A 26,001-nucleotide genomic window follows, 5' to 3' on the forward strand; every position below is an offset into this window, starting at 1 on the left:
CGGCATTTTTTTCCAGCCAACTTAAATTTCAGCATTAGGATCATGATCAAAAATACTAACTGAAACTTTATCAAAATCCAGAGCATCCTTTGTACATCCATTTTTCTTGTTCAGTGCAGCTACAGACATTCCCTCCAAGCTCTTGGACACACTCATCTGCAGCAAAGTCTGTCCTTCCTGTTTCCCAGTTCTCCTTAACTGCTCTCTGTGCCATGGGAAGGCCAATAATATTCCTCCCCCTGCAGCCAGGACAATGTTGAGGATTTAAACTGAGCTGGAGATTCTCAAGATTCTTAAGAAGAGAGTCTGCTTTGTCCTGTCCAACTGGGCAGACAGTGGGGTGGTTTGAAAACAAGCTGGATAGATCTCCAGAGAGTGGAGATCAATTAATGATCTGGATGAGGGGATTGAGTGCACCCTGAGTAAGTTTGCAGATGACAGCAAGTTGGGAGGAAACACTGATCTGCCTGAGAGTAGGAAGGCCCTACAGAGGAATACGGATAGGCAGGATTGCTGGGCTGAGGTCAGTTGTATGAGTTTCAACAAGACCGAGTGCCAAGTCCTGCACTTTGGTCACAACAACCCCATGTATCACTACAGGTTTGGGGCAGAGTTGCTGGAAAGCTGTGTGGAGGAAAAGGACTCTAGAGTATTAGTCTACAGCTGGCTGAACATGAGGTTGGATATAAGGAAAAAATTCTTCTCGGAAAGAGTGGAAATGCATTGGAACAGGCTACCTGAGGAAGTGATAGAGTCACCATCCCTAAATGTTTTCAAGAAAAGGTTAGACACAGCACTTAGGGACATTTGTACTCTGGAGAACAGTCCAAACACCATCCCAGCCACTCAGGAACTATACCCGATGGCTTGTTTCCTGGCAGATGAAAGTTAAGGTTCATTGCAAAACGTTTTTTTTCTTTTCCTAGATCTGGCACTGGCAAAACCAAAAGGCTCCCTAAAAGTTCTTTTCTGTGGTTAACTTGTTTCTCACCAATGCAGAAGCCTAATAGTTGTATTGACTGTAGGTGATAGCAACAGGAAAAAGTCTTCCAGATTTTCCTCAAACTAACAAAGACTTTGAGACCTGAGCCACAGTTCATAGACACCAACGGAGACTCAACTTTGACTCCCTTTGGATCTTGTTTGTCCCTTGAGAAACTAGGAGGCAATGGTACAGCCGGTGCAGACACTGTCCATGGGCTAATGGAAGTCCTTCAGCTCTTGTCCCCTTAGGGTAGCTGGGATGGAGGAGAACAAGTCTTTCTTTTTTCCAATTTCCCTAATTACCCACACACTCTCCTACCATGGTACCCTATGCTATGCTGGCTGCATTTCTCAGTGCCGTTTCTCAGCTTTCCACTAAAGCACTAGCAAGACTATAAGATTTGATGGCCAAAAGGACAGATGTGAAAACAAATGAACATAGCGACACCTCAGCTTCCCACACCTACAGTGGTAAGGATGGAAACAGATGTATCTTTTATGTTTGGATTTTGTGTTATGGTAGTTTCATATTCTGCAAGATCTGCTGTAGTTCCAGGGAACTCACCGAGTTGTTCTGTCTCAGGACTGAAAGCTGTTGGAAGTGATGCCGTCACAACAATTTACAAAGATTAAATTCAATACGTGTGTAGGTGCAGTGCCCAAACCCCTCTGCCCTGTACTCCTAAGGTGCACCATCTATGCTGGTCTAAGAAATGCAACCCAAACCTGCATGGTTTTCACTGCCGTTGCTGTGGACTTTGAGAGTGAAGCAATAGAAAGCACACATTACAGCAAATAAAACATCAACAATACACACTGGGTGGCTACTCTTAAACATCACAGCCTGCAGCAGAACCTCAGAGGTCTCTCTTTGTCCCCTTGAGCCTTTGAAATGTTAAATATTTATATTTCCTGTTTCTGCCAGGTCAGCAGTAATAGTTCTTATGGGGTCACTGGTAAAATGCTGTAATTGATACAAAACAAACGTTACCTCCAGCCTCAAAGACCATTACCTGGAAAGTCAAAGAAAGTGAAAAAGATAGTCAGTTTACCACCCTCTTCATTCCTGCTTCCAGCAAGCAATTACTTCCAAGTGAATTCTGTGTTACACCATTAGCAAGCTCTTCTAGGTGCACAATTATTTCATCAAGTTTACTTAAATGTGCAGCATGCCATTCCAAATCACATCTTGCTGTACTGGGTCTGTCTGGGAGAGAGTTGGTGTTCTTCATAGCAGCTCATACAGTGTCGTGTGTTAGTGCATTAAGTTTTACAGTTTTATTTGAGTACAAATACTAGGACCCCATCTTTGCTTACTAAGCAAGCTGACTGTCACAGTGATTGTTTCATCCTGTGTATGGGAGTGACTGAAATGTGTTTGCACTGTGGTCCTGTGCTGTTCTGTTCATTGAACGCATTTTCAGAAGACAGCCTGCTGTTGTCACAGTGGCTGTCCCAGCTGAACCTTGGACTCTACAGGAGAACCTGGATTTGGGGTTAATCCCTGCCCTCTCCCCTCTTACTTTCCCCAAAAAAAACAACCAAACAACCAACAGAAAAACCACCAAGCCAAGCCCACCCCACCCTCTTTTCTGGAAAACTTTAACTGGAGAGGAAGTCTACAGGGCACTGCGGCTGCCCCATTCTTGCTGCAGGGCTCCATCCATCCTTCCATGCGAAGCCCACACATCTCTTTCAGTCATCTCCATCTCCTTTCTGTAAGGCAGGAGAAAGCCAGGCAGGCTCCTCCCTTCCTTCCCCTCCTCTCCCTGGAGGAGATCCCCACTCCTGGCAGCTGCTCCCCAGCTGGGGACTGCCCAGAGCAAGGGGCCATGGCTGAAGGAAGCCAAGCTCAAGGCCTGAGTCATCCAAGGACTCACTGCAACAAAGGAAAGGCACACACACAAGATGGAGAAGCAGGAATAGGTATCCTGAGTGTTTTGTTCTTTCAGACTTTGTCTCAAAGTTACCTTCATCATTTCACAAAGGAATAATTCACTATGAGTTCTGGCACGTATACTGCAGGTTTTATAAATTGAAGTTATGTACAGGAAGCACATTTTTTTCACATCCTAGTTATACAAATGTCACACAAGAAATCATTTCTAGAGAGTAAACCAATCTTAATCATATATGATGTGATCTACATACCACAGAATACTATGAAGGTCTTGCTGAGTTCTTTCTAATCCTTTTTACAGGAAAATACTGAAATATTTATATATATATATATAGATTAGGAACTCTCCTATTTGTAATGCTCTATACCCCAGGACTATGCAATGCAGGGTGTACAGTAATATCAGGAAAGGTCAAGCAGCAAGAGATAACTAGTAACCTTCCTGTCAAGGCCTCATCAGAGTTTTCCCTGGAAAACTATTGCCTTTACAGATACAAATAGAGCTGCAGCTTCCGCAAACAATGAAGCAGGACACGATCTGGACTGTTTTCTGGTATGTAAGAAAAATGGGACAGATTTAAAGATCTCCCTGCAGAATGCATGCATGTACTGGCCTCTTTGATCAGCTAGCTGTACCTCAGTCAGCTGCATCTCAGAGGCAGAAACATTCCCCCAGAATATCCATGCTTTGTATCCTTCTGCTGCCCTCTTTTGTCTTCATCTTCTTGGACCAACACGTTTCTACAGCACACAGTGACTGGAAAATACTTTTGTACATTTTAGCCAGGCAGTAAATTGCTCTCTTTGCACCAGATGAGTTGATTTGTCATAGGAACGTTCTGCTTCCAGAGAAATTCTTTCTCCACCTATCTAGCTAGCCACATGTGTATATCCTGCTTCATATATTCCACCTGACACCCCTCAGACCAGCTGTAAGCCATAGTAAAGTGTATGGACTAAGGGAGTCATTGCAAGCAAAGAAAAAATATCTAAGTCTACAGAATCAAACCTACTGGGTGATTGTTCCTAGACACTGGAGATGAAGATGGATGCAACATTTTGCAAGGTAAATGAATGCCATTTGGAATGGTTTCCCTTCATCTGGTAATGTGCCCGATTATACCACACAAATGCCACACAAGTTAGCTGCTATTTTACAAAGAAAACAGCAAGAGCACCCTGACAATAGCAAGTATAACAAAATTTAAAGCTAGCCAACAATCTCTTCACAACTTGAAATCCATAATGCAAACATCTGCAAACAGATGCTTGAACAAAAATGCAAATTACAATGCTCCAATCTCAGTCATAGAAACAAGTAAAGATTATTCACAAGGCTTTCCAGTAGTATTTCTATACAAATTACATCCTTTCCATGCAGGATTGTAACAGTTGAGTTTTTGCATTGCCAGCTACACAGTTGCAGGTAGAAGAGGAACAAGTTTGCACTGTTCATCTGCAGTCCAAGGTAAGGTTGTTGGGCCTGGGATGCCAGCATTGCAGACTTCAGCAGATAGACTGTACAATTAACAAGCTAGATATGGCTACTACATGAAGGAGAGGGAAGGGAGATCCATTAAGACAAGCAATTAGTAGCTAAAGGAAACCCATGAATAGATTCTTTCAAGTGAAATTCAAAAACAGTGATTCTAGCAGCAGCAGTACATTTGGAATTAAGAGAGAATTTTAACAGAAGCTGATAAGGACCATCTTCTGTCGTTGAATTTCTGGGGAAACAAGGGAAAATGAGCTTGAGTAACTTGGGAGTTCTGACAGGAGAGAAACAGTCTTAATGTTTTACCATCGTCATCTGACAAGCTGAAAGGGTTGTCTTATTAAAAACAAAACTGAGACACTGACACTCTGGTGGGTTGGTTACTATTTGCATGGTGGTTACCGCCAGCTGTGAGAGTCTTGGTGAATCAGTACCTGTGTGAGCAAGAGAAAGAGTTTAAGATTGCAGCCCACATTTTGCTTTCACCCTCATGACGTCCACTTGGAACCTTGGATGTCTTGCGCAACACCTGGAATCAAGGAACTCTCTGCATCACCCATCCAGAATCATAGAATTGTTTGAGTTGGGAGAGACCCCTAAAGGCCATCTGGTCCAACTCCCCTGCAATGAACAGGGACACGTACAGTTCCATCAGGTACTCAGAGCCTTGTCCAGCCTGACTTGAATGTCTCCAGGGACAGGGCACCTGCCACCTCTCTGGGGAACCTGTGCGAGTGCCTCACATATAATGTCTTTGCAGAGAAGCAGAGATGCTAGCTGTCAGGAAACGAAAGCAAAATTAACAGCTGCTTGCAAAGTACCTGGAATGGACAATCTACCACCTAATAGAGAGATGGGGAAAGACCCTTTACAAGGGCATTTAGTAATATGACAAGGGTTATGGTTTTAATATAAAACCATATTTATTTATGGGGGATATTTATTTAAGGGGGAATTATATTAGACTTAAGGGAGAAATTCTTCACTCAGATTGTGGTGAGGTCCTGGTACAGGCTGCCTAGAGAAGCTGTGGATGCTCCATCGCTGGCAGTGCTCAAGGCCAGGCTGGATGGGGCTATGGGCAGCCTGGTCTGTTGGGAGGTGTGGTAAGGAGGTTTAAGGTTCCCTTCTAATCCAAACCATTCTATGATTTTACAGTCAGTGCAGATACTGGTACTCCCTTTCAGATGAGGCAGCTTAACATACACATCTGCTTCCCATGAGACATTAATCTCTTTGTTCACATCTTTACATTAGTACTGTGGCCTGCCAAAGCTCAGCTTCACAGTCACACAGCTCACATGCAAAGCAATTTGATAACATCCAGGATGCTATCTAAACATTTTACTGGATATAAGCTGGAAAGAGACTCCATCTTTTCAAACACGAGGTCACTTCCATAAGCTCTGACATAAACAGGTAGAAAGGGGCTCCACAGAGACCATTTCTGTCTTCCCATTCACCATTCTGAAGACAAGATCAAATATACCTAAAGCACTGAAGGCAGTTTTTAGCCAAACTGGATTTCAAAAGCTCCCAAAGCAGACCGTTTCATGGCATCACTACTGCTACTACTCAAAAACATTTCCTGTCGCTTAACTTCGAACTGCCCTGCTGTGAATTAGGCCTGCTAGCTTGCTACATGTATGAAGAATGTATGATTTCCTTCCATCTGCAACTGCCTTTGATCTGAGATAGGCCAGTTTTAATCAGGGTTTGGATCAAAGTGTTCCTTCCAACCACAATTATCCTATGATACTACAGCGGCTGAAGACAATAGTCTTCTCAGTTCTTTCCTAGGGTAACTAATTCATTCTAGATTATGCTGTTAAGACTTCCAGTCACTCATCACTCTTTCAAACACTCTCCCAGATACTCTATCATTGTCCTTGAAGCTTAGCGCTAACCCTGAATGCTATATCTGTCTAATGTCCCAAACTGCAGCTTGATCTGAGCTGGTGCTGTTTGAGCAGGTTGGACGAGATGACTTCCAAAAGCCTGTTATTATACAACCAAGAAAGCAGAATAAGATACTCCAGACCTGACCAAAAATTGTTAGAAACACAGTAGAAAGTTGTATTTTTAACTGATTAATTCTAGTTGGTCTTCTGACCAATGGATGCAGACAAATCTTTCAAGTCAGAGAATGGATTTAAAGAGGGCTTACCCTACTCAGATAGCTGCTTTTCAGTTGCATTCATTTGATTTTGCTGGAAATCTCTTTTAGGAGGCCTTTCAAATCAGAGAGCTTAAGAATTAAAAAAAAAAAAAAAAAAAAAAGAGGTCAATCTAACTCATTCCAGCAGATGATTGCAGCTCAAGTTGGAGGAAAGGGAACAGAACAAGCAGCATTTTTAAGTACCTTAAAATACCATAGAACAAACATACTCTAGAAAATGTCATACAGCATCAGCAACAATGAGCATAAAACTCCTAATCTGAACTACTGTTTACCTGGCTACTCTGTGGGTACCAGCCATTAGTTAGATAGCAGTAATTCACTGCTCTTTGTATTCAGTATTCACACCGTGGCGGCAAACAAAGCAGTATTAATATTGGTTTTACAGAAGTAATACTAATAAGTAATGAGTTACAAGCAGTAATATTATCTCAAATACAACAGTACTTGAAAAAACGCTCCCAATTACAGTTTCAGCAATTCAGTTAACGCAGTGAGCCCTTATACATATGTAATTCAGTTATTTAACAAGCAAGCATCACAACAGCTAAAAGCTCCAATCTATATCCCATCTCCTTTTGCTCCATCAAAGCAGAGATGGCTGATAGTGTAATTTTGTGGATCCAATCTACCATAAAAGTGTGGTTTCTTTTTTAATATCCCTTTTCTTTAATATCTGCTACACAAATGTCCAGGGATGCCAAGCCAAGGAACAGTTTCTAGCACCACAACTTAGGAAGAGTAAAATCTTATTCCCTTGGGAAGTCATTGGAATTTTTCAGGAAAAAAAAAATGTTTTAGAGAAATCATTCTCACATATGCAACTGCCTTCAAATTCTAGAGCAGTGCAGATGCACTGTCAGAGAAACAACAGCCTAAAGGCCATCTTGAGCAGCCCCAGAGGTGGCATTCACTAGACAACCATGACCAAGGCCTACAGCGGAGATCCCTGTTGCAACCTGGCCTAGAGGCTAAACTTGATAGAACATGTGTTTGAGAAGGGTATATTCTGTGTAATGATGCTTCTTCTTCCCATCAGTGTTTCTAGGGTCACATAAACAGCTGAATGCTGCAGTTCTGTGGATGGTTGGATTTAGTGCTGTCCATACAATCAAGGGTACTGAAAAACACTTCTCCAGTGCTAAGTAAGCATCTTTCTACTTCATTTCCCAGCACAATTGAATGAAGCTACATTGTAGAATCAAGGGTGCAGAGGAACACATTAAAAAAGCGCCATGAAAATGGGGTCCTGGTGGTAGCAACAAAGACTACAAATGGTTCATTTTCCATGTAGATCACTATCTGCTCTACCAGACACAGGTACATCCCCTAGAGCAGAATGAAACACAAATACCTTCGCATCCAGTTGTCTAAATCGATGTACCATCCTGAAAACAGAAAGACGACAAAGAAGAGAGGGCTGAATCCAGGTCTTGGAGGTCTTGGAATCTTGAGGTCTTCGCTAACCACCCTCCCCTTGCAAATCTGTTCAGAACTGCCTCACAATGCTTATCTGTAGCTGAGACATCTACTCCTCATTGGCCAAAATTGTTTACTTACACTTAGTAAGTGTTCACTGCAACTACATACAAATTATCATTAACACTGCACTTTTACACTTTTACATCTTTCTTGTCAAGACTCTTCTACTTCAAATTTAAAACATCAACTGTTGTTTTTAAACACATTACCCAACTCTGAGTGCATTTGTGTAGATTTAACGTATTTGTAAATGGCAGTATCCACAGCAAGGACAGAGAAGTATGGAAGACTGTTTTTTCCCACCTATTCTTATCAGCTCTTCCCTTATTTTTGATTTAGGGAAATTCTGAAGCCCTTGGAAGTTGGCTACAAAATTAACCCATCATACACAGCAGGTCATGTTGCTGTTTTCTACCTTCCTTTAATTTCTCTTTCCTCTTATACTATTAGTCTGAAAATGTTGGGATTGATCCCAAAGATAATCAACGCATCACAATTTGGTTGTCTTAGTATTTTACCAGCCCAGTCAACTATTTCAGAAGCCAATGTGCAGCAACTGATAAAGAGGAAAAAAAAAAAAAAGGAACAATCTTATTAAAAAATAAAAAAGCAAGTTTATAGTGGGTTTATTTTTCAAGTTTATGCTGGGATTATTTATATACACAATATTTTGTAAAAATTTAGAGCTGCTGAAAACTTGGTATCACTAAAAATACTCAACAGAAAGTTAACAGAATGAAGACAAAGAAGGATAGACATACTCTTCTGAGATATCGCTGGCTTTGGTATTGACTTTGACAAGGTAATTTTCCTTCATGACAGCTTCCCATGACAGAGTTTCACTGTCTTCATTTTTTGAGCCTGGGGAATGAACGTAAAAAAAAAAAACCAAAAATAAAAGCACACAGAAAACACTAGATTTAGTCAATTTGTGTCCCCATTGACAAGATGCACAAAGGCTGGGTTAGTGCTTGCATTCAGAAGCTAACTATTACCTTCTCTGCATAGAGAACACTCGCACCCCCACTTCCCATCTGTGAGAAAGTTCTGATAAACATGAACGTAATGCATTTTACTGTATGCTCCTGGCAATCAGAACTGGTTAAAAACAGCAACACCAACAAACAAAAGTCCCTCTGAATTTTTTTGAGTCTTTGTTAGTGCTTCATGAAACAGCAGCCATCCCACAGGCATAAGACATTCCAGAAAGTTTCTACGTGGGTTTCGACTTTGTTTGTATTCACTGTTTCTACATTATCCCATACTGAATTGTTAAGAACAACATCTGTTAAGAACGTGTGTAACCTACCATTCAATTCAAACATTTCAAAATGCTGAAGTACTATCTTCTCTAAAAAGCATCGCCTGCAGATGCTGTAAATTAAAGAATGACAAAGAGCAAGACAAACTAAGAGGCATCAAAGTCCTCTAGGATAACATTTCTGCATTTTATCTTGTTCCAAATGGATTAGACCAAACCATATGGGTCTTAATAACAATAAAAGTTAGCCAAGTTTTCCCCCCTCAAAAGTCAGTATAAGGTCCGTATATCAATTACAGACACTCTTATCTGTTGGCAACTCCAGACCAACTGCTGCTCTCTAAAGAAGCACCAGTGTTTATGTCACCTCGGGAGCTTAATTCAATCACAGAGGTGTGCAGCCAACAAATGACTTAAGCCCTGATTCCTCTACACAGTGCTCCTCCGACCTCATAGTCTCAGTTTTTGTCCCAGATACCAACAGGCATTTATTCACGTGAAGCCCAACCAGATTATTCCTATAAGTGTTAAGTAGGGAAGCATGGATTTTGCAAGTCAATCCAGCAGTGCGCTTTCTCCGTGCAGCTCTCAGTTTCCATCAATGCCTCAACTAAAGTGACATTCTGGCTTTAATTAATTCTTTCATTTGCTTTCACTACAAGATGCACAACTGCGCATCATCTGTGCAGAAATATCTGTTAAACAACCTTCCAAAAAAGGGAAGTGCTTTGGACAGCCAAGACCATTTTAGTCAACGCTAAGGAATTTTATAGCCCTAAGATATACAGCCTTTGTCCTAATGAAGTAACAAATCCTGCCTGTGCTGCACAGCAAAAGTCAGGATGGTGATGGAGGGAAATAAGTCTGTCAATTAACTCAACTTATGATCTCTCCTCTGCTTCTGAATGGCACTTAATAATTGAAGACATTCCACTTGTTGGGGGAAAAAAAGCTTGTTAAAACAATTCATATCTGTGCCCTCTGATAAAGGAAATAAAGGGATAGCTAGAGGACTAAACCATTCCTGTATTTTTGAGGTGGTTTTCCCACTTGTCCATGCCCGGAGGGCCAGGAAAGTGTCTGCAGTTCATTCAATCACGTGCTAGCAGACAGAAGAGCCTATGAAGAAAACAGCTCCCAGGCTGCCCTTGCAGCTAATAGCTGTATTAGCTGGTAGATAGTAAGGAAAAAAGAAATTCCAGGAGGTACAGTAGTAATTGGAGACTAAGGCCATCTCTTGTACAAGTTGCCTCAACATTTAGAGCATACAAAGTTAGGCATAAATGCACTTGGGAACTGTGCAGGAGGAACATGCTACCAGATGCTGATCACAAAAAGGTTATTTTACTTTCTTTGTGCAGAACATGCAAGTGACTTTCAGTGGCTGAAGTCTCTGAATGAATTTATTCAGTGCTCTAACACAAAAAACCTCCAAAGCTAGCAAGTGCCATTGGCAGTTCTAAAATGATACAATTAATTTGAAGACTTGATTGATTTATACACATGAAGCAATTCTGCCCCAAAACAGCTTGGACAGGAAAGCACTGAATAACTCCGCACAGTACTCAAATGGAGCAGGTATCGTGGTAGAATTCAAAAGTCCTCTAACCAGACCAAACTCAAAGCTACTGGGGGACAAGGAGTGAGAGTCACAACAAAAGCAATATTTTTGAAACATTCAGTTAGACTTTTAGCATAAGATGTTAGCAGTATAATTTCCCATATCCCAGACAGAGCACAACTTCGAGTTGAAGGAAGACTGCAGTTGAGAAGAAGTCAAAGCTTTGAGTCATATCTTATCAAAAAGATTTCAAGTGGTTTTGCATTTGATGGAGAACACAAATGAGCTGCCCCTCATTTCCACTACACCCACCTCCTCAAGAGTCTACTCTGCCCTTGAGTATTTCCTGCCCAAACTACATAGTTTAAGCACAGCACATCATGAAAGAGTTGCAACACATTTGCCAGAGTTAACTTTCAAGAAGTAAGAAGTAGTCCTACTCACAACAAATAGATGGCTCTTTACTTTCATTCTTACAGCAGCATTTAAAACATTTCCTCATCACCATGAATATGTAGGCAAAGATGACAAAAGGGAAGGGGATAGTCAAGCGACTGCAGTATTCCTGGACCAAGAAGTAACGCTGGAACTTCCACACCTGGTCATTGTTCTCTTGTACTGATCCAACAGTGTAACTAACAGGCAAAGAAAACACAGGCATCATTAGCTCTTCACCAAGGAACTCCATCAGAGGAAAGTTACACAGTATTTCTCTTTGTTATACTAGGATGTATTTTTGTGAGGTCATCCTGGAGCTGGTCATTTTCACTGGTTAGAAGGCTACTGAGTTTGTGTATTCCTTTTTAGAGCAATCTGAAAATGTATGGAACTAAGACAGTAGAAAAAAAAAACCAAAGCCAAAAATAAACTCAAAAATTAGAAACAGAGAGAAAGTACTCCACACGTTTTCACTACCTTAGCTCTAGGCAATTTTCTTCCAGTCTAAACACATGAAACACATGAGAACAGAATGCTTCACTGCAAGATACTACATCTCATTAATTCACCAGCTAATGTCTTTCTGAGCAAAAAATAATAATAAAAATAGGTCACTTACAAAAAAAAATAAAATAGAAAAGCTCTTGAAATTTTTGGTAGAGGTATTAATGAGAGCTTCCAGCATGGATCAGACCTGCTGTACTGAAGTACTGCATGATCCCAGCAAAGCTGAAGCCACAAGAGCCAAGAGTTCACAGAGTGCCTGAACTTCTACCGTTGTCATTAAATAGCAGGTGGGTGTTTTCAAAATGTCTGTGTTGGGATCCTCATGGACCCTTCCATGAGATGACATGGGACTTTAACTGACAAGTACGCTGGTGGAAATTATCTGTTTTACATAAGTGCAATCCTCGATTTCAGAACTATTAATCATGTTAGACCAAATGGATGAGTTATTACAGCAGTCTTTTTATGATAATAAGGCTATGGCTTTATTAACTGGAACTGCTGTGTGACGTATGAGGAGCGCCTGAGATCCCTTGGTTTGTTCAGCCTGGAGCAGAGGAGGCTGAGGGGAGGCCTCATGGCGGCCCATAGCTCTTCCTTAATACAGACATAGCAGGTTTAGCATACAAAGATGAACAAACCTTTTGAGGCAAACCCCTTTTACTTCACTGTTCCTTTTGATAAACACATGCAGAGAATACTTAGAGAATTAGTAAAAGAACAGGTAGTAACTCATCCCAGGACACTGTACCCATTTTGATCAGACTGCTGCAAGAATAATTTTGCCTTGTTCACCTACCCACACCACCCTTAAGTTGAGAGTTCTCTTTAGAGATGGGAATACTGTCCAGACTACTCCCAGCAGTTTGTCTGCAAATGAGATGGGCAGACTCCAAGGCATGGCTTCCTGCCACTTTCCAGGACTTTATTCCCTTTCTCAGAGAGATACTGATACAGTGATCACAAACAAATGATCACTCCTCTATTACATACCCAAACATGGCCACAAGTAGGTTCACAAGGAGGATGTTAGTTGAGAGCATGTATATGCACACAAGGGGAATAGTAATCCACTCTGGGAAGCGGGGTTGGTTGTTGGCATCCAGTTCCACGCACAAGGGCTTGGACTCATTCCCAGAAAAGGTACAGCGGTCAAAGTTGTAGGTGGTACCTCAAAGGGCAAGAGAGGAGAGCAAACAGTGAACCTTCTCCCTCTCTTTCTGTTGGTCCAGCACCAGATATCGCAACTGAACATAACACGTGTTGCCTTCTCTTTGCCCCCTCCCCATCAAACATAAAACTTTGCTTGTTGCTCTTTGGAGAAAAGGGGACAAAAGGGCAGATGCTGTGTCTCAAATATGGACAGCTATTTCAGCTATCTAGGCAGAAAAGAAGGCTGGTATCTAGAGATACATGTGGTAGCAGGGGAGGACTGAACAGCTGGAAACCACCAGACATGGAGGAATTGATTTCTCATGGCAGTCCTTGTTTCAAAGGCTTTAGCCTGGGCAACCAGTCAGCTGCCGACTGCATGAAGACCACAGATGAAAGAATTCTTCTCCCACTCAAACAATGGACTAGACAACCACAGAAAGGACAGAGCCTTCCACCAACCATAGATGATAGCTACCATCAACATCATCAGGGTACTGGCCGAACATAGCCAGGTATGGCTCGTAGATGACAGATCGAAATATCCACTCCCAGCGGTGCTCATTCTTCCTCAGGATGCCTTGCCTGGCCACACCAAAGGCCACCATCCACACAGCAAAGAGGAACAGGAAGAAGAAGACATCTATCATCTGAAAAAGGACAACAAGCAAATGTGTCAGTGTCCCACTGCTGTGTGTTGCAAGCCATGCGTATCATTTTTCTCCCTGACATGATGTGACAGTGGAAAGCAAGTGTCAGAAAAGCCTGTGTGGATAGCACCCTTTTCATGCAGATTTACAGCCACCAACACACACATACAGTTATAATTGACCATTCACATGAGGGAACTTCAAAAATGTTTACGCAACCATAAAAACAAGACATTTCAGAATACAGATCAGCCCATCATCATCAGACAGGCTCCTTCCACAAAATCCAGATCCACGTGTAAAGACTATTTGTGGAACAACGGTAACAGTAAACCTTGCAGCCAAGTGTCAGGTGAAAGCAGCCAACGCTTCTGTAAATGCCATCCTAGGTGGCTTAAAACTAGCATTAATATTCCCGGCACTCTGGATAGTGGTTTCATACATTTCCAGCTTTCAGTAACATACAGATATGTGAAGACTGACAATATCCTAGTAAAGTGTTCCCGTTGTTACAGACCAACCTTCCTCCAGTGACTGAAACACACCACCGAAACACTTGAAACATGTGAGACAAAAGCTACCAGGAAGAAAAATTTCTCTTCTGTTCTTCAGTCTAATCTTTTTTTGGACTGAAATTCAATCTTGCATGGAGGAAGAGAAAAAGGCCTTGCTCTTAATTAGATCCTATTCAAATCTTAATTAATTCTGCTTAGCAGATTTAACAGAAGGAGTGAACTTGCTGCCATCAGCAGAACAGCGGTGATATGACACCTTGTCATATCATTTATTTAAATGCTCTTGAATAGCTGCCAGAATCTTACCATCCTCTGCAGCATAATAATTTTGGGTCCTAGATTCCTGCTAACGGTGAAAATATGGATCAGTCTCAGAGTAAAAACTATGTAGTCCAAACAGAAAATTACTCTCCCAGAATACCAAGAGCTTTCATCAGATGAGTGAAGCCTGATGGAGACAGCAAAAGAAAGTGAAGAAGAGTATTGGGTAATGCATAGAAAAATAATGGAAAAAAAAACACACTGGAACAGGGAGTGAAAAGAGAATAACTGGAAAACAGCACAGCTACTCAGGGTCTAGTGCCCTCTCCCACCCAGTCCCACTTGATAATTTATAGTAGAACTTGTTAATCCCTGCTATGTTTACACACAGTCTATCTTAGCTATACCATTGGTGACTCCTCTCCCTTTCTAATATTAACAGCAAGGAAATCTTGTACCTTTAGCTACTCCCTAAGCCTCCTCACAGTGCAACAACTCTGCTGCACTGAGATTACAAGAACTAAATTACAGTTGACTAAACAATTACAATACCATCATTTCTTTGCCATAGTTGTTAATCCGCCCACTCATGTAAAACAGCTTATGTGAGCTGATGACATTCTGTTACATTATTGCAAGTAAAATTACAGTTCACTTAAATACAACACGCTACAGGTCAGAGTCCAGTTTACCATACTGAATAGTCAATAACAGGAGCCAGGAAAAATCCCAAAGTGCTTCTGACTATCTGGGACATTAGTCATTTTATCCTGAAAATTTAATATGCTTTGTATTGCCAGACTTGAAGGCATTGTCATTAAATCTATGTCCATTTAAACCACCTTGTAAACATGCTTATGCAAATCCAGATTAAGAAGGGTTGTCCCAACAGCCCAGAAAGATCTGAGTTTAGGGAAGTTGACTTTGATTCAAGGGAAAGACTCAACCTCCATTAAACAAAAAAGAGAAAATGTTGCATGCTCCTCCAATCACCTTGTTATTTCTTTAATTGTCATTAATAATTTAAAATCAAGACTTTGGAGTTTTTGTGGCCTTCATAAAGAACAGGGAGTTTCAGGAACATATTGTTTCCCAAAATCTAGTTATGGATTGTAGTCAAAACTTGGAAAGAAAGGAAGGTCATAGAATGGCCACAAGAAAAGATGCTACTCACCTGAACACTATCCCTGCGATAAAGTAGAAGATTGCTAGGGTATCCATAACATTCCACAGATCTGAGAGATACTTACTGCCATTCATATACCACTAGAATGGAAAAAGAGCAGAAAGTGACAGTCACACAGCACTGGCCAGTTACTTGAGGTGCTCATACATGAGTACTTCCTCCCCCCACCTCTCCCACTGGATGGGTAAATCTTCCGCCCTCTGCAACAATCAGGTTTCTTTCCTTGCTTTTACTTTGTAAAACACAGCAGCTACACCAGATTGTTTTCAATTTCCCCCAAAAGAGTTTTTTAGTACACCCAGCAATGCCAGAAATACTGGCAACATGTTTTTACTGTTAACATCTCAGGATTTTCTACATCTAGAGCTCACCAACACATTTTCTCCCACAGCTCAGATGTCCTAGGTTAATGCTCTTGCAGTGAGACCACAGACATTGCACCACAGTGTGGGTTACTGTGCTCAGAGGACACAACCCAATCACATGGATGCTGGTACAAGGAATGCTCCTGATGAAGGCTGAGACTGATGTGCTTAGGGATCACATGAATACACATGCTGCTCAGGGAGCTTCCGAGTAGACCATAGTATGCTCCAGCAAAACTGCTCACAATTGAGTCAAAAGAGTCTTGCTTCAACCTACCAGGAGCCGCTGAAACAATGTGGGGAGGCAGGAGGGTAACTGTTTCAGGGCAACTCAGGTATCCTGGCTTCTCTTTCGTCAGAGCTCGTTCAGTAACCTGTCCTGGCTACACGCATACGTTTTAGATCACAGATGCAGATGTAATTTATTCTTCTAACTACCGGACTCTCTAACTCAAGACTACAAGGCTAGCAAGAACTTCTACTGTTTCCCAGACTGAATGACTAGTAGTGCATCCTGGACTGAAAATGTGTGCAACCAACTTCTGGATCCAAGGCAGAGATAGCTTAAGCTACCAGTCCTGAAGACAGAGTTCAAGCCCTGATTACAAAAAAATTCCATTACAAAGGCTCTGCAGAATGTCAGCTGCTTACATTAACTCCATAGCCTTTTCATGTTTGGAACGATCTGACTTGTGTAATCAATAAAATCAACTCCAACCTCTTCGTATGCAGTTGTTGAAAGTAATTTAATGCAGCGGCAGACAACTGGAGATTCAACAAGCGCTGACGATGCTGCAGCCTACATGGAGAGCAGTTTCCTGACTCCTGGAAGAGCATCAGCACTTCATGAGGCAGAATTGTGACACTCGGTGGCTCATGCATTGCTAAAGATAGAAAAGTATTTGGCAGCTAGCAGGTTGCGAGGCTCAAGATATTACCAGATACTATTTCAGTATCTTGGGACCCATATGCACCTTTCTTACTATTTAAGTTAGCAAAGGTTGAGTGCAGAGCAAGGACAGTAGATCTTACACCTGTGACATTGGGTTGACTCTCTCTAGGAATTCCCTATACCAAACATAAGTTGCCTTGCTTTCAGTAAAGCAAAAAAAACCCGACAACTAGAAATGACAATGAACTGGTGTTTTACATAATGCATACGGTCCAAATACCTTTCACAAAGAAATAGGCACAGCACTGCACTACAGCTGTATTAAAGCCTGATGCTTCTATCTATCCAGTCACCTGATTGGAGGCTACATCCATGAGACAAAGAAGACAGCAGGAAAAAAAGCATTTCTAGTAGTTGTTACATCCATAGTCACATTACTTTTATCAGAGGACTGATTTTTCCCTCAAAATAGTTATCTGATTGCAGCAGCTACAGTTAGACTGCATGCAACGTTATTCCTAACTTTTCCTTTGATGTGAAAGCAAAATCTGATACAAACCTCTTTTTTTAATTATTAAGGACACAGATACTATTTTGACAGCAGAATTGGACCCATATTTGTTCAATCTATCTCAGAGGAAGGGAGGGAGAAAGTATCCTGAGAAGCTCATAGAGCTGGGACACTGTCTGCCTTCTGCTCCTTAGCAAAATAGCTTTGAAGCCAGGGCATCAACTTAAAGTTTAAATCCTCACTAAAGTCTCTGTTTTAGCTGCCTGCACTCCCATAATCAAACTGATACAGTCTGGCCACTAGCTATTAAAGGAATCATCAGGATCTGAAGCTGTTCTACCAGCTCAGGTTAGTGAGAAATAGTGGCACTGGGAGGAAAAAAGGTTTCTACCTCTAAGACTTTCCCCTGGATTTTTGCTGGCTACACACAGGAAATACACTGACAGGTCCGGAGACACCAGAACCTAAACCAGCAGAAACAAACACTCCATTACTGTTTCCACTGTGACAATCTTTTACTTTCCTCCCATTTTCCTTAGCAAGTAAAGCTGGCTTATATAGGGTACTACCACGACTATTAAAAAGGAAAAAGACTGCATAGAAATTTAAGCATCATAGTATCAACACTAAGCAATGTCATTTAGGTTCACAGGAGAGATTTGATTGGAGAGTGACCTGATCCATACATCACCCAGAAGCACTCATTTGCTTCATAGGACAAGGAGAAAGTAGCTCTACACTGAAAGCACACTGATGTTCCCAGCACCTCGTGATTCAAGTCCCCACAATTCTGAACACTGACTGGCTTGCTTGAAAACTATTGTCTTCATAGACAGGCCAAAACCACTGCACACAGGGGAAGGAAGAAAAAAACAAACAAACAAACCCAAACTCATCTGGAATACTCATCTAACCCAGGAAGTATTTCCTGTTTAGTAGAAGCCAGGACTTCTTCAAAAAGGGGTCCACTTACATGTAAAGCAGAAGAATATCATCTATGGGTTGGCTATAAAAGCAGTCCTGCACACTGTTCCCACAGAACACCAGCACAAAAATGTAGGCAGTCCCAGGCAGGCACTTGCGACTATATGGGACTAGGAAAAACAGTAGTTAAGACAAACTGTTTTGGCATCCTCAGCCAAGCAACCCCGAGAAGCATCTCCAGAGGCATCAACATACCCATACAGTCTCAAAGCAGTGTGTATAATAACTCAGTAGCCCAAAAGCCTACAGCCGTTGGGACATAAGTAGGAATCAGACATCAGACTGAACGTACAACCCAGTAACCCAGTGGTTACTCTATAACTCTGAAGCAGTCTGCACTGCTTTAAGCTATGGTATGGGAGGAAACTGTCAAGACAAGGTTTTTAATCTAGCATTAAACATTCTTGGTTTTCAAGCGCTGCCTACTTGTCTCACTTCATCACAAAGCAGGATGAAGACCAGCACATAAAGGATGATCTCCAGGACAGTAGGTTCCTTCTGGAAATCCATGAGCAACACGTAGGCGAAGAGCAACAGGAAAACGATGTAGAAGATAACATTCCAGGAGAAGACTACAAAGGGCGAGGTGAAGAATGACACATAATACAAGAAGAGTTTCTTACTCTTCTCCACAGGTTTTTTCCTGAGAAATTAAAAGAGGGAAAAGATCTCAAAGCACAGCTTTTACGCCAGGAAATATTTGTGCTCTTTATCACAGTTAAAACTAGAAAGCTGCAAAGTCTAGCACAGGATAGCACTGTCAAGAAAATCATAGAATCATTCAGGTTGGAAAAGACCACTGAGATCATCTAATCCAACCCCAACCCACCCCACCATGCCTGCTGACCATGACCCTCAGTGCCATATCTCCACAGTTTCGGAACACTTCCAGGGACAGTGACCCCACCACTCCCCGGGCAGCGTGTGCCAGTGCATCACCACTCTTCCTGACATGAGATTTTTCCTAATACCCAGCCTGAACCTCCCCTCGAGCAACTTCGGGCCATTCCCTCTCATCCTATTGCTGTTACCCAGGAGAAGAGCCCAACCCCACCTCACCACAACCTCCTTCCAGGCAGTCCTAGAGAGCATTAAGGTCTCCCCTGAGCCTCCTCTTCTCCAGACTGAACAACCCCAGCTCCCTCAGCCGCTCCCCATCAGATGTGTGCTCCAGATCATCACAGCTTCGCTGCGCTTCTCTGGACACCCTCCAGGGCCTCAGTGTCTTTGTTGCAGTGAGGGGCCCAACACTGAACACAGCACTGAGGTGCAGCCTCACCAGAGCTGTGTACAAGGGGACGATCACCTCCTGCTCCTGCTGGCTGCACTAGTGCTGGTACAAGCCAGGATGCCACTGGCCTTCTTGGCTACTTGGGCACACTGCTGGCTCATGGTCAGCTGGCTGTCACCTAACATCCCCAGATCCTTTCCCTTCTTAATGCCATTCTGCATTCACTGACTTCAGGCATACAAGTGTATTGGCATATCTTAACTCCAGATCAGAGTGAGGAAACAACCCATGGCTTTTTCAGCCATTACATATCTTTATTTGAGAGTGACCGAACACAGGTTATCCACAGGATTTGTGGAGTCTCCACCCTTGGAGATATTTAAAACTCAGCTGGACACAGTTCTGAGCAATTTGCTGTAGCAGGGGGGATGATCTTGAGAGATCTCTTCCAGCCTGAATTGCCCTGTGATTCTGTGATTAATTGACTTGCTTTAACTCTGTTAATGAGAATCCAATTGATTACCTGAATGAAATGAAACCACAGCCTATTAAAGGGAAAAAGAATAAACACAGTATAATCTTCCAGTTCTTAGTATCTCTTGAAATCTCTCCATACCACTGCTTGGAAAGGAAATTCTGCGGGGAAGAAGAAAATATTCTCATTTGTTTCAACAAAAGCAAAATAACTTAGGAATGTTATCAGAGCACATTTGATTTAGAAGAGAAAACCTTGAGATTTAAAAACAAAATAACATTGATTCCTGTCAACAATACAGCAGCATCAGAAACAGTGTGCTGGTTCCTTCGTCCAGCCATTTTCTTGTCTATCTGACAAGGAGGTGAACGTGAGGCTAAACAGGCCTTGAACTGATTTATAAGGCACTTTAAACTGGGCAGTATATCCACTCTGTGTGAACACAGAAGTTGTGCCAAGGGAGAAGTCACTTTGGGCAGTCCTTATCATTAGTTTTTTTAATGATTTACTGTTTTACATAATCTCCTGCTCACGACTTAGCATTTGTAGGAAAATCAGCCATTTCCAGTTTCAAGAGGGGATGGAAGCCACAAGAAGGGAAGTGCTCCCCACCTATCACAATCAGTGCTCTTGTGGGATGCATTTCATAGCACTGCAAAAGTTGGTTCCCTGAGAGTACAATAGGACTGGGCTTTGCCACAACCATGCAAAGCTCGGTGTTCACACATCTGGGAAACACATCCTGTAGGTTCTGACTTCCATGAGGACAGTGCCTGAGCCGTGGCATTTCCACAAGCTATTCATGTGGATGCAGCATTTTGACAGCAAGAATATTTGCTTTTCTTCCTAAAGTCACCCAGATCACAAGAGTTACAGCAATATGCACACTATCTTTGCACTGATATTACCTGCACCCCTGGCTGTGCAATGAATTGCTGGTCTTTCGCTTCCACTGCTAGTTCCAGGCAATTGCTCCCTCCCCATGCCTCACAGGAATAGGTCAGCAGCTGTTCAGCTAGATCTTCATCATTGCTGTAGCACTCGGTGAACAGCTCTGGAGGAAAGAGGTAGCTCCATAAGGGGAGAAAGCACCTCTTCCAAGCCTCTGCCCATTTGTCAACAGCTGTAGAGCTCAAAGAGCAGGAATTATGCAGATTTGTCCTACAGCATTAACACTCATTCATATGGTATCTGCTGCATACCTGTGCATCCACTTTCCAGCAAAATCACTCACACACTGAGCTCCAACTTCAGACTCAGTTTTCCACCAACTGGGATGCAATTTCCTCCACGGACTTCAAAAATGTAACATTAAAGCATGCAGATTGAAGAACTCTTTCCAAATTTTCAGCACAATAAAACAACACGTGCATACACTTTACACGTAATATACTTGCATTTATTAAGCTTTCATATAGAATTCAGGGCTGGATGAAAAACTGTAATATTAAGTCACCTTACACAGAGGCAGTATTAAGGTGAATTCTATACTGGAAAGTGAGGATATGCTCCTCTCCAGCAGCATATTTTCCTAGGCCTTTTTTAAACAGCTTTTAACCATAACTGCAAGGATGCACACATATAGCAGTACCTTCAGCTGGTATTACCATATACACTGCAAGTCAATCTTGAAAAGAAACCTCACTGGTCATTTCTCAACGTCAGCCCCAAGAGATCTAGATAACTTTAAGAAAGTCTAAGCACTTTTCACCTTGTGAAGCAGGAGATACTTTCTGGTAACAAGCAATAAACTTTCAGTGTAGCCTTGTGCCATACTTAGTGGATAGTGAAACAGGTTTGTCATCATTCTGCTATACACACAAACACATACAAGGCTAGAAGTTCAACATGTCAATCTAGCCTCCATTAGGCCTAGAACAAGAACAAATACAGCCTGCTTTTGGGAGCAATAAAACAATATCAATCTGCAGAGAATTTCAAGATTTGGTTAAGTGAAGCTATGAACCAGTTCAGTTCTGATAATAACTCTACCTTATCAAGGCTGGAATTAAGGGTTCCAGATGCCCTTTCCAGAAATATTTGTATGGTTTCCCAACTCAACCTGCAGAGCTATTACACCCTAACCATCATCTAATGTGATTTGTGGTGATGACAGCAAATTGCTTGACGATGTAGCTACAGATTTACCATTTTCTATAAGCAGATCAGTCAAGAGACCAAGGCCATAATCTGTAATAAAGACTTCACAGGCAACACGGTACTGTATTTCGCTCCAAGTTACAGTATAATAGGCCCCACCTACAACTGCCTGATTCCAATTAGCCTCTTTAAATAGGAAATACTGGTTACTCTAGCTCATGAGATGCATTGACAACCCTTATAACAGGAGAAACCAGAGATCATAAAAAGAAAAATGACTGATCTAGAATGTGTGATCTAGATCTGCACTCTCAATGAGCGACATCATTGCTTTTCTTTGTGGAATAATGAAGGCTTATGATTTTATTGTTTAGAATTTAGGAATTCAGTACACTTTTTATCTGTAATTTATTCTCACTTCTACTTTGCAGTACTACTGCAAATTTGAAGGATGACTTCTCACAACCCGAACATTATCAGCGATCATGAAGAATGTTTCGCTTACTCTATATTTTCCTTGCTATTTCAGCCTTGTCATTACAGCCAGGTAGCTTTTCTTCCCAATGAATGAAATTCTCCACAAAAAAAAAACAACCCTGAACACTCATATTTGGAGGCAAGCTGTTCAGACAGAACACAGTTTCTAATGGGAACAGATGGTGTGGAAAACATTTCCAAGCAGTGAAAATCACAATGTTAAAGGAACAAGTGTTCAAAATCAGGTTGGACAGGACTCTGAGCAACCTGATCTAGTAAAAGATATGACGGGAAGGGTTGGACTAGATGATCTTCAAAGGTCCCTTCCAACACAAATCATTCTATATTTCTATGATTTAATGTTGGATAACTAGTTTTCTAAATGAAGGTTTCTTTCTACTTCTTCCTGAGATGTCATTCTCTTCTTTACAAATCAGGCTAAACTTCTGGGGAGTATTCAGGCAAATTGAATGAATTATCTTTCCTTGCATTCTGCTGAGGAAAATCAACAGGGTTTTCGTTTTGCATTATTTGCACTAAATAAAATGCTGTTATGCAAGCACTGCTGTGCGTCAGATCTGGAGATCATCAAAGTCAATAACAAAGAAATGGAACTGTTTCCTTACCTCTGACCCTTCTGTTAAATTTCGAAAGGACTTAAAGAAGGCACTTACCTACTGCTCTTGTCTCATACTCATTAGCGAGTTCCTCAGACTCACCAGCAGCATTTATATCATTCTTCACTTTTGCCATGCTTTTCAGGAGCTTACTGGCCCCAAGAGCTGCCAAAGTACAACCTCTGGTCTGTGGAGAGAGAGTTAAGTCATGCAAACCCCTCTGGAAAGGAAAAGCGATATATTCTTTCAAAATTATCCCCTCTTTTTGCAGCTGATGCATTCCGAGTCAGGACTGGCAAATGAAGATCTAGTTCCACGAAACAAACGGTAACTATCACTGTACTGGTTTGGTAAAAAGTTCTTTTGTTTTATAGTCAGAGATGCAAAGCTGATATCTAACTGAAGATGCACAGAAAAGGGTCTGCTCTGCCTAGAGCCTAGAACTACATTTCTATATTCATAATACACCAGTCTGGACGAGTTGACTATGTTAGTATATTCCAGAGAAGAAGCAGTCTGCTTTGGAGACACAGACCAATGTGAGCAGGAGTATCACATTAGCTTTGCATGCATTAGCATCACATTTGCAGCCTGTAAATTATGCATTTGATGCAATTATTTTTAGATATCTAATCAAAATTAGAAACGGATTTCAAACAAAATACCTGGGATCACAACACTTCCATATTGCAGATTAGGGGGCACTTAACATTCAAGATTGAAAACAGACAAGAAAATGTAATCATATGTAAATGCTAGTTTGGACATATCTGACATTATAGAAGGAAAGTATGAAATCCACGCCCAAACACAAAATGAGTAACATTAAATCTACTTACAGAGCCACCTTATAATAATCTACTGTAGTTTTGTGTTTAAAGATGGATCCAGAGCCTTCAGAGGCCAAACAACCCAAAGACAAGGTACACCACTGTGCTGTTTACAAAGAGGAACTAAGAACAATTCAACTTACTTGCTCCCAAATGACTTTGGACAACTCTTTCTTGTTCTGAAGAACAGACCAGATAAACAGAGCTTGCAATGGATGCCTTGTGATAGGACACTCAGTCTGAAAGAAAACAACAATTCTTCAGATCAAATTTCAACTAAACTGCTTTCTTGAACAAGTCCTTAAAGTTCTACACCATCAACTTCTTTGCTATAGAGCAGTTTGCACCTGGGGATTGCAAAACCATCGGGAAATGTTGCTACTAAGCAACACAACTTTCAAGAAGCAGAAAGCTTTGGTGGAAACTCTCAAAGCTAACTAGCAGTTTTAAACCAGTCCTCCTGATAGTCATACATTTTGCATTGCATCTCTGAAGTCCACAACTGATTTCAGAAATTCAATAGCTGATGCCTAAGCTGCAGTTTTGCAGTTCAGATCTTAATGATAAGTAAGAAATCTAGAATTACCTGACAATAAAATATGGTCCAAAATATGTGTAACACCTTTGCAACAAGCAAAGCTGAGGGTACAAAATACCATGGTCCTAATTACTCATGCCCAGCTAGTACCTCTGTACTGGACTCCACATTTATGTTGGTTTAAATTGGAAGCATAATTACGACATTGATGGCTGCAATGGAAAGTCTTATAACTCAGCATCCAAATATATTCACTCATTTTACTCATAGCTAAAAAATTTTTACATGTATTTGTAAAATGGGACCACATGTTAAGTGTAAAATAAGGCTGAGACTGTTAAAAGCAAATCCTGCTATGCCAAAAATAAAACATAATTTTTCCTTTTTTTTTCTTTTTTTTTTTCTTTTTTTTCCTCCTTTTCAGGGATGCAAAATGGAAGGAAACGGTTCATCACTTACTGAAAGATGTATCTCCAGCTCATGCTTGTTATTTTTATCATCTCTTTTGAGACCTCTTCGGAAGTCTTCAACCATCTTCCACACGAACGTGAGGAGCGCATCATTATAGGAGTTCTTCGCAATCTGCAGGTTCTTGAACACCAGACTGCTGAAGTTGTTGGTGTACAGTTCTCTAAGGACCTCTGTGGTAAGGAATTTCCTCAGATTCAAACCATTTTCCAAAAAGAGACGAACAAACTTGGGCCTGTCTTTCACTAGGGCTGTGAACATGACATCCTGCAGGTCAGCAGACTAGGAAGAAATAGAAGAGTAAATATCAGGGGTCATATGGGATGTGGAAAGCTTAACTAAGGGGCCTGATACCTGTAGCTAACTGCCACATTTTCCTTCAGGCTAGCACACTTTCATCAGAAACAGTTTTTCACATATGCAATTGCACTTTTTGGATGGCCTAGAGTACTTCTGGCATGAGCTATCAGTGATACCAGTGCAAGGAGGAAAAGGAGGTCTTACTTATTACAGAGGGTGGGATGTTGAGACACTGGCTGCTGTTACAATGTCTCTCTTCCCCCTTCTCCCCTGGCCCATACCACTGTACTCAAACCATCTGTACCTCCCAGTTTCGGTCATTGGTGAAGATCTCATCACTGGCCAGGTCCAACTGGTTCCATTCCAGCAGCAGCTTCAGCTGCCCATTCCAGTTATCTCTGTCATGTTCATTGGTGCTGAAGGCTGCTGAGGAGGAACAATCCTCTAGGTAAAAGACCAGAGACAGAAGAGCTTCTTGGCATACTCATTCATCTCTGATTTTCACACTCTACTGAACAAGAGCCCTATATCAAGCACTTTTTCCCCAGACTCATCTACACCTTCCTGATCAGGTTTTAGAGGATTCTGGAAGCTCAGAGACATATCTAGTGCCCCATGCATGCATGACACCTTCAGTTTCAG

The 26,001-nt window shown here is 41.6% G+C and overlaps 1 protein-coding gene across 1 annotated transcript in view; it reads right to left on the reverse strand.

Moving 5' to 3' along the window:
• The window catches only part of TRPM8 (transient receptor potential cation channel subfamily M member 8), a 35,969-nt gene continuing 11,625 nt past the window's right edge, over positions 1,658-26,001 (reverse strand). The window contains exons 10-25 of the mRNA XM_021400251.1: positions 25,664-25,782; positions 25,051-25,341; positions 24,197-24,292; positions 23,281-23,410; positions 20,938-21,083; positions 20,078-20,190; positions 18,750-18,966; positions 15,560-15,651; positions 14,431-14,572; positions 13,438-13,609; positions 12,801-12,978; positions 11,307-11,497; positions 8,802-8,901; positions 7,913-7,946; positions 6,547-6,627; positions 1,658-4,813 (exon numbers count right to left, since the gene is read on the reverse strand). Of these exons, the coding sequence (XP_021255926.1) occupies positions 6,577-6,627; positions 7,913-7,946; positions 8,802-8,901; positions 11,307-11,497; positions 12,801-12,978; positions 13,438-13,609; positions 14,431-14,572; positions 15,560-15,651; positions 18,750-18,966; positions 20,078-20,190; positions 20,938-21,083; positions 23,281-23,410; positions 24,197-24,292; positions 25,051-25,341; positions 25,664-25,782 (2,072 nt within the window). The 3' untranslated portion in view covers positions 1,658-4,813; positions 6,547-6,576. The remainder of the gene's footprint in view (positions 4,814-6,546; positions 6,628-7,912; positions 7,947-8,801; positions 8,902-11,306; positions 11,498-12,800; positions 12,979-13,437; positions 13,610-14,430; positions 14,573-15,559; positions 15,652-18,749; positions 18,967-20,077; positions 20,191-20,937; positions 21,084-23,280; positions 23,411-24,196; positions 24,293-25,050; positions 25,342-25,663; positions 25,783-26,001) is intronic.

Source organism: Numida meleagris, chromosome 5 (assembly GCF_002078875.1).
Source record: "Numida meleagris isolate 19003 breed g44 Domestic line chromosome 5, NumMel1.0, whole genome shotgun sequence".
Lineage (NCBI taxonomy): Eukaryota > Metazoa > Chordata > Aves > Galliformes > Numididae > Numida > Numida meleagris.